Source organism: Hippichthys cyanospilos, chromosome 3 (assembly GCF_059441005.1).
Source record: "Hippichthys cyanospilos isolate Australia breed blue-spotted pipefish chromosome 3, RoL_Hcya_1.0, whole genome shotgun sequence".
In the NCBI taxonomy this organism is placed as follows: Eukaryota; Metazoa; Chordata; class Actinopteri; order Syngnathiformes; family Syngnathidae; genus Hippichthys; species Hippichthys cyanospilos.
The window spans coordinates 20,276,165-20,284,941 of record NC_142371.1 but is presented as its reverse complement, the minus strand read 5'-3'; the positions used below and the strand labels follow the sequence as shown (position 1 = coordinate 20,284,941).

At 37.0% G+C, this 8,777-nt stretch overlaps 1 protein-coding gene across 2 annotated transcripts; it reads right to left on the bottom strand.

Moving 5' to 3' along the window:
- Positions 1–206: 206 nt before the first annotated feature.
- On the bottom strand, positions 207–7,774 carry LOC148426203 (uncharacterized). 2 transcript variants are annotated; one of them, XM_088411861.1, is made up of 6 exons: positions 7,605–7,774; positions 3,615–3,677; positions 2,982–3,359; positions 2,490–2,729; positions 2,123–2,222; positions 207–1,652 (listed from the first exon to the last, which is right to left on the bottom strand). In XM_088411861.1, exons 1-6 carry the CDS (start codon positions 7,687–7,689, stop codon positions 1,592–1,594), a joined length of 927 nt encoding a protein of 308 aa, XP_088267987.1. In that variant the 5' UTR covers positions 7,690–7,774; the 3' UTR covers positions 207–1,591. The 2 variants fall into 2 exon arrangements, with proteins under 2 accessions (XP_088267987.1, XP_088267988.1); XM_088411862.1 differs by lacking the exon at positions 7,605–7,774 and adding an exon at positions 4,893–5,051.
- Between the last annotated feature and the right edge of the window lie 1,003 nt (positions 7,775–8,777).

Genomic DNA, 8,777 nt, shown 5'->3' with positions numbered 1-8,777 from the left:
TTCCACACTATAAGACGCAGTGGATTATAAGGCACACTGCATTATAAGACTCATAGAATAGAAGCTACAGTCGTGACTGTGGTTGCGTTACGCATCCACTAGCGCTAAAAGGAATGTCAGCAAAACAATCAGATAAGTCAGTCAAACTTTATTCGAAAATCAAAAATGAAGAAAAAAGATGATTTAAGGAAAGTGGTATCTGAAGAATGAGGGAAAAAATTATTGCTCGATTACATTAAAAGACTGTTTGGATCAACGCCAAGACAATTAAATATTAAACTTTTTAATCAAATTGCAACCAAAAACTTAAAATATATTGTTTTGTTGATTAGTTTCTGGATTGATTTGATAAAAAGAGGCTTCTTTTTACACAAAACTTTAGTTTTTCGCACCTTGCCCTGATATGAATTGACTCAAAATTGGAGCATATATATCATATCAAAAAATCTTTGTGGAGAAAATCGAAGGCTTTTAGGTGCACCTGATAGTGCGGAAAATACAGTATGCTTCTAAATTATTTGCAGTTTTCCAGAACAGGATTCAGTTTCCAGGAACATCACAGTCACCGATTTTGTGCAGAAGAACAACTTGGTGAGTACGCAATGTTTTTCTTTAAATGTCCTCATTATAGTATGACGATGGTTCAGAAGGTCGACCATTTTTTTTAAGATGCTTTTAATTTCTCACTCTGTGTGGTTGGTTTATTGTGCCTTAAAAAAAACATGTTACATTTCAAAATGTTTGGGCAACAGGTTGAATAACACAACAAAACATTTTAACCATAATTCTGAATACACGTTGTGTGGTGTCCTCCCTTTAGTGGTCTGCAAAAATCTCACCGCTTTTAAATGGAGTAAATTTGCATTTCAATTTGTTCGATTTTGAAATTAAAATGAGTTGTACTTTTCATGAATGATGATTTTTTTTTCTTTAATTCCTCTAAATTTTAAACTGAATAACATGACAGTGGTTTCAACCCCCGTCCCAGAATAAAACCATCCCATTTTGATGAACACTTAGGCCTACAAGTCAACTTTATTAGAACGTTGGTTGTGCTGTACATGGTGAGCTTTTTTTAAATTATTTATTTATTTATTTTTTTTAAACACAGTACTTGGCATGAAAAGGAACTTATAAGGGAACACACCCACACCATAACCTTTTGCAAACAGTTCGCCGACTAAAGCGTAAACAGGATTGTCGGTTTCTATGACAACCAATTGTCTCATACTTTATAATGACTTTATAAAAAAAAAAAAAACAATTATACATTTTTCACTACGACACAAAAAAAACCTGACATTTGGTACATTTGTACCTTTTTTTATGGAAACAGCTGAAAATATCCACGTAGCATCTTGCTAAAAGGCTGAACTGTCATTTTCCACATTGATGTATGTTAAATACAAGCATTTTTTATTTCTGGTTATATTTTTATTCCCAATACTAGCGGACGACTGGCTTAAACAGTGTCATACATTGCCCAGTAGAGGGCAGTGTGGATACAGACTAGTTCTGCACATTTGTGAGTTTGCATGACGGTTCCTGCTGGTGACAATTGGAAGAAAGGTACTGTACTTTCTTTTGTTTTTTAAATGTTGTCGTCCATATGTTCGCGCAGCCTGTCCCCTCTGTTCCTGTTCCGGTACCTCCTGGAGAGAAGGAAAAAAAAAAAATCAAAAAGCTGGTGGAAGCACACACAAAAATGACAAATCACAACCACGCGCCTAATTAAAATTTGGCAGTTTCAAAACAAAATGGCAGCCCCTTCGTGTCTTTTAGGACATGTCTTCTTGAGACTTTTTCGTGCGTCAACTCATGATAGACAAGCATAGCAGATTTCGTGAAGATAGATGGAACTTTGAGTTTGAATTGCAAAATGGAGGTATTGCGTTTTTATGTTCACACAAAGACCAAAACAAATGATTTAATGCGCAATATTAGTCCATCTTAGCAGAGGATAAAGAATACACGCCTGTCGTTTCTGTTGCGTGATCTGTGTATGTTGCTGCCGCTTGCGTTCAACTACCTTGACGCTAGTTCTGCTAGCCCAATTATTAGTTTCCAAAATTTCCATCTCCAAATGTAATACTTCAAAATATTATTTTGCACGTGTGTGTACCTCCAAAGTAGAAACGCCAGGCCTCCTCCTAAAATCTGGAGCACCACCAGACAAACGATAGCCACCGTCGATCCGCTGATACCACTTGGTTCACACGGTGCTGCGCAAACACACACACACACACACACACACACACACACACATATACATATATATATATACTGTACATATGTATACTATACATAAAAGTGTATATATGTACTGTATATTTGTATATTTTACATCCTGTTTACACATATGTACATATACATAAATGTATATATATAAATATATTAATGCGCATTATATATATATATATATATATATATATATATATATATATATATATATATATATATATATATAAATCCAATATGTGCGCGCGTACCGGCCGTGTAAGTGGCGGAGCTGTAGCCCAGCTTGTTGCTGACGACACAGGTGAAGTGTCCGCAAATGGGCACCTTGGTGACCACCAGGGTGGCGCCGTCGGGGGAGACGCGGCCCACGCTGCCGGTGACGGCGTCGCGCTCGTGCAGCCAGCTGAACTGCGGCTCGGTGCCCCACGCCTCGCCGCACACCAGCGACGAGTGCGACACGTTGATGCTCACCGACACGTGGTGCACCGTCTCTGCGCAAAAAGAAGCGGCGCATTTCTTAGTTCTAAAATATTGAACTACAGCTATTGTGGTATCTCTAGGCGTATTAATTGAGGAACTTCAGAAAATAGCTCATGTAACCTTTTGCAAAGGCGTTATCATGATTGAGCAATAGTTACTTCATGTTCCATTTGGTTTGCTCTTAATTTGAAAAGAAAAATGTAAGTTCATGCTTAAAATCATCACACAAATCTGTTCAGATAAATGACAAGATGGAGGCTCACCGTATTCTCGGACGATGACGCGCGCGGCGCTGGATTGTCCCGCCTTTCCCCTCACGGTGACGGCGTAGACCCCGGCGTCGGCTTTTGCGTAGTCGCTGACGTGCAGGACGCCGGCCTGCTGCTCCAGGCTGGCGCGCACGTTGGGCCGGGTGGCGGCGCACTGGACGGGCGTCGGGAGGCTCCCCCCGGGGCAGGTGGCGAGCCTGACCCTCCCGTCGGGGGCGCCGCTCTCGGGCTCCCGCTCCCAGGTGACTGCCAAAAGCTCGTCCGGGGAGCCGGACTGGATGTGGGCGTGGAGGACCAGGGTGGACCCCGGGATGACGTACATGGTCTCCTCGTTGGACATGTGCACCGATATGGATTCCAGCCCACCTGCGACTACATGCATGAAGGAACAAAAGGTATAATTATGCCGAATCATAAAATATAGAATAACGCCAATTTGGCTTTCCTGCTCAGGCTTAGCTGAAAGATTTGCTCCCGTTTGCCTATAATGAGAACTTGGGAGTCGAACGCTCCTGATAATTTCACAACACACAAAATTGTGATAAAGAGCCCGAGGGTGGAGCAAATTAAGTGTCCAGAACACGGGACAATAGTCGGCATTAGCAAAACAAGCAATTCATCACTTACACAGTAGCAGCGATGTGGCAGCTCTCCAGCACAGGAAGTCCAGGAGACCCATGACGCCACCTCCTGTGGACACGCAACACGTTGCAACTCCATGACTATCTTCAGAATTAACAGAATTGTGCATCAGTGGAATATATATATATATATATATATATATATATATATATATATATATATATATATACACACACACGTGTACATACGTGTTATACAATCTATATAAATATACGTGCTTATACATATAAACATTTTAATGTATGCTGTACATATATATATATATATATATACATATGCATATATATTTATATACATTTATGTATATATACATATGTGTCAATAGGATGTAAAATATACAAATATACAGTACATATATACACTTATGTATACATACATACAGTATATATATATATATATATATATATATATATATATATATATATATACACACACACACATACACACGTGTACATACGTGTGTATGTATACATATGTGTGTGTTATACAATCTATATAAATATACGTGCTTATACATATAAACATTTTAATGTATGCTGTACATATAAATTATATATATATATACATACATACATATACTTATGCATATATATTTATATACATTTATGTATATGTACATATGTGTCAATAGGATGTAAAATATACAAATATACAGTACATATTTACACTTATGTATACATACGTACAGTATATATATATATATATATATATATATATATATATATATATATATATATATATAGTGTGTTTGTAATATCTGTATATGTGATGCATTGTCACAAAACCAGTATTAGCTTTGAGTTAATGATGAAAATACAATTTTTTGTTATACGTATAATAATGGATATGTGTCTTGATATGCACATACGTATAAATCCAAGTGTATATATGTATACACGCATGTACACACACATGCGTGCACACACATATATCTGATGGGTTTTTACAAAACCGGGCTTATGTCGTAGATTACCGGTAGTTTTGTGTTATTGACAAAAATTCACATTTTCTACAGAGATGTCAAGTTTGACTATATTGTATATTTATCGGCAATTGCCCGCTCGATACGCACACACAATAGCAAACAGGTTAAAAACAAATGCACTTTTATATCAACCGGTTTTAAAAAAAAAAAAAAAATCACACCCAGGAAATTCTGAGGCTATTTGACGGCGACTTTCAACTTTCGCGGGGCTGGCCGCAAGAATTAAAACAAATCTCTCTCGTCTATAGCATGACCGCAGAGTTTGAAAATTCACCCACCTTCCCAAAACGTTCTCACGTCACCTTCCCGACGGTCGGAGAAACAAAATGTCAGCGCATAGCCAGAGATGGACGTGTCAGATTTTGTGACTACGTGATCTGGTCACACAGCCCGCGCCAGGCGTCGTCTTGTTTTCAAGCGGTTTCCTCCCACCGGACCCCGCCTCTCTTTCCTGTACCCGAAGAGCTTCCTCCGGCCTCCGCATAGAACACCTTTATTGTTCAAACGAAAGTGACCAAAGCTCCCAAAAAGCCTCAAATGTCTGTTGCCAGTGCTATCTGGCGGATCCTGACACGGTTGCCGTTCCTACTGATCACTTTTTAGCAAAGCCTATGTATGTAATTGAAATAAGTGTTATTTCATTATCAAGAGTTTTATGACTTTTTAAGACTTTTACGTTATGGGAGTCCAAGCTAAGCCAATCGTTGAAGATATTAAAAGGCTTGCAAATGTCATAAGTTGGCCGCTAGCGCCACCTGGTGGTTTAGAAGTGTCAACACAAAAATTTGCTGTTAAAGGATTGGTGCAAAAATTGGGAAAATGCATGATAAAACATTGGCTTTTCAATATGTCCAAAAGTGATAATGTTTCCAATTTTGAATGGCAGTAAATGAGCCTGACATGGGTTCAATGTGACATACCTCTCGACCTCCCGTTTCCACGCATTAAGAAGGGATGGCAGCATGGCACGTTGAAAGTCATGTTTTGAAAATCTATGCAATTTTTAGCCTCCTAGTTTTTTTTTATGCATGATTTTTCTTTGATAACACACCTCAGAAAGCCCAATTTGGGTCAAAATTTGGTTAAATTGATCATCAAATAAAATTACAAAAGTTTTTCATTCATAATTAAGCAGAAATATGTCATTTAGTCTTTAGTGTAGATGTAAGTCATTCTGCACGACCTGACATAGTTCCTGTTCCTACTGATCACTTTTTAAGAAACCATATGTGATGATTCAGCCAACAAATTTGTCTCTGACCAAAATTCACGTGGCAGAGAGAGAGCGAGGCAGATAAAAGCCCTATTGACTTTCGTAAAATTTGCAGTGCGGTCTGAGGGAGCCAAAATTTGGATCACAGGCCACATTCGCGGGGCCACTAAATTCCCACAAAGGGAAACGGGCAACAATGCAGTACTTGGAAGCCATAAAATACTCTTTGTGCTCTTGCCTTGTTATCACCCCCCCCTGAGAGGGAACAATACACATTGTCCCCGCTTCAGGACTGTAACCAAAAAAAAAAAGACGGAAATTTCTCCGTGTGTCCGCATTCCCTTGGGAAAATTTGCTGAGCAGCGGTGCGGCTATTACGTGAGGTGAGACTGTTTTGCCGTGGCGTAATGACATCACTTATCGACGAGGGGGAGGCGCGAAAACGAGCTATTATGATGATTATTCCGAACGCGGTGGCCTCCTTGCAGAACAATATGTCACAGATCCCGCTCCCACCAGGCGCTATTATTTCCGCTTTTAACCAGCGGGGGGCAGTGACACACAAGCTGAGCGGCATGTAAGCGCTCCCGCGGCTCGCGATTGTCCGCTTAGTTTGTGTGTTGCCGTAACCATGGCAACACGCGCAACATGGAATCCGCCGGGTCGCGAAAGATTTCAAGGCGCTCAGACTTGGTCGGAAACAGCAAGTTTAAGATCAAATACAATCTTGTTCTACCGATATAAAAGCGGGCAACGTTTTTTGGTTCGATGGTGTGAGAAATTAAAATTGTATGTAATGAGACTCATGAATTATTACCGCCATATCTGACATATTGTTTGGAGTTATGGGGTAATACCCATACAAAACAAGCTATATGACTTATTAACTGTTCAAATGATACAGAACCAACATTTCCAATTGTTTATCAAATTAAACACTCTTAAAGTCTGTGATTTAGTTGAATTTAAAACTGCTCAACGACTCAAAGATTGTAGGGTGTACTTGGGTGAAAAACAATCTTAAAAATGTTTTAATTTGAATTATTGAACACACACAAAACGAATAAAAATATATATACATATATATATATATATATATATATATATATATATATATATATATACATAAAATAAAATTTATATATATATTATATATATATATATATATAAAATTAAAAAAAATATATACACATATATGCATTTATATGTGTGTGTGTGTATATATATATATATATATATATATATAATTAAAAAAATATATACACATATATGCATTTATATATATATATATATATATATATATAATTAAAAAAATATATACACATATATGCATTTATATATATATATATATATATATATATATATATATATATATATATATAATTAAAAAAATATATACACATATATGCATTTATATATATATATATATATATATATATATATATATATATATATATATATATATATATATATAAATTATTTATCATTCTAAAGCAGCTAGAGTTGTCTGAAAAAATCCACAACAGTCAGACACATCCCGAACATTCGTTTTAGATAAGGTTTTTTTTTAATTAAAAAAAAAAAACTCCTTTTGCTGCCTCTTTGAAAAAGTTCAACATCAATCATTCTATATTTCACACTACAATATTATTCTGCTTTGACTTTACTCTAAACTGTTATGTGAGAAATTTCCTTAACCGCGGAACAAACAACTCCATAGTATCAGATTAAAAAAAAAAGAAATAAAATAGCCATGCATTCAAACAAACATACATACCTGTAAAATGAAAATTCCCACTTTGGATCCTCTTTCCCGGAACTTCGCCCCCTACTGGAAGAAAAAAAAAACACTCATCAGACATGTCTTCTCATTGCTATGTCCCGTAGATTTCTTATTAAAATCGCCGAGACGCGTCGAAGGACATTGCAGAAAGCGAAGCAAAACAAAGCCTAAGAAGTCTGGCTGCCTTTTAATAATTGAACAGCTTCTTCCTTTGACCTTGTTCCACTCACATAATGCCTCAACCGGCTGGCAGGAAGCGTTTGGGAAGTAGGCGATTAAGAGTCAACATTGCCTACAGTGCAGCTTTGCAGCAGACAAATTGTTCGCTCGCTTATTTATTTATCTTTTTCATCCATCCATATGGCTCGCTGCTGGAATACATTTCTGCCAACTCGGAAATATTTTTGGAAATGATTAGCTTCGCTTATTATAAAGCCATTAAATTAGCGAAAGCTCGGAGTTGCGTTGCGCTAAAAACGAAAGGGGGAAACAAGGGGCGAGATACGTAGGGCTCCATGGGATTTATCAGAATTCAGTTTAAATAAGCATCATTATTTGTGGAAAAATAAATGCTTTATCCCTAACAGATGCGTATGCCTTATTTGTTGCCGTTGAGTAAAGAAATGCCCACATGGTGAAACATTTTAAGAATAAAAAGATAAATCTTGGATATTTCATGTTATTTAGAAAATCTCTTCAATATTTATAGGGGGCCAAGCATTATATTTGGGGAAAAAAAATGTTTTCAATGTCCTCAAATGAGGGGGGCAGGCTTTTTTGCATGTGAAGTGTAATTGCAATAAAATAAGGATTGGCATTGTTTTTTTCATTTATTTCAGGCACTTTGATGCACAGTATTTTTTTTCAGCTTTAGACTAACTTGTAACCTATATAATAATTGTCAAACAAGTAGTTCTTGAAAGTTAATGATCTAATGATCTTATTCATAGTCACGTAAAAGGGTTTCTTCTCTGGGGAGGGAGGGGGGGGACTTTGCAAAAAATAATTGTGAAGCACTGTCATAAATAAATACCTGATACTCAATATAGCAGGCAATAAATCCCCTTATGATATTTACGGCAAGATTTTTATACCATACTATATATTCAGTACCATTCAGTTAAAAACAATATGTTAAAAGCTTTTAAGTCGAACAAAAGAGAGGTC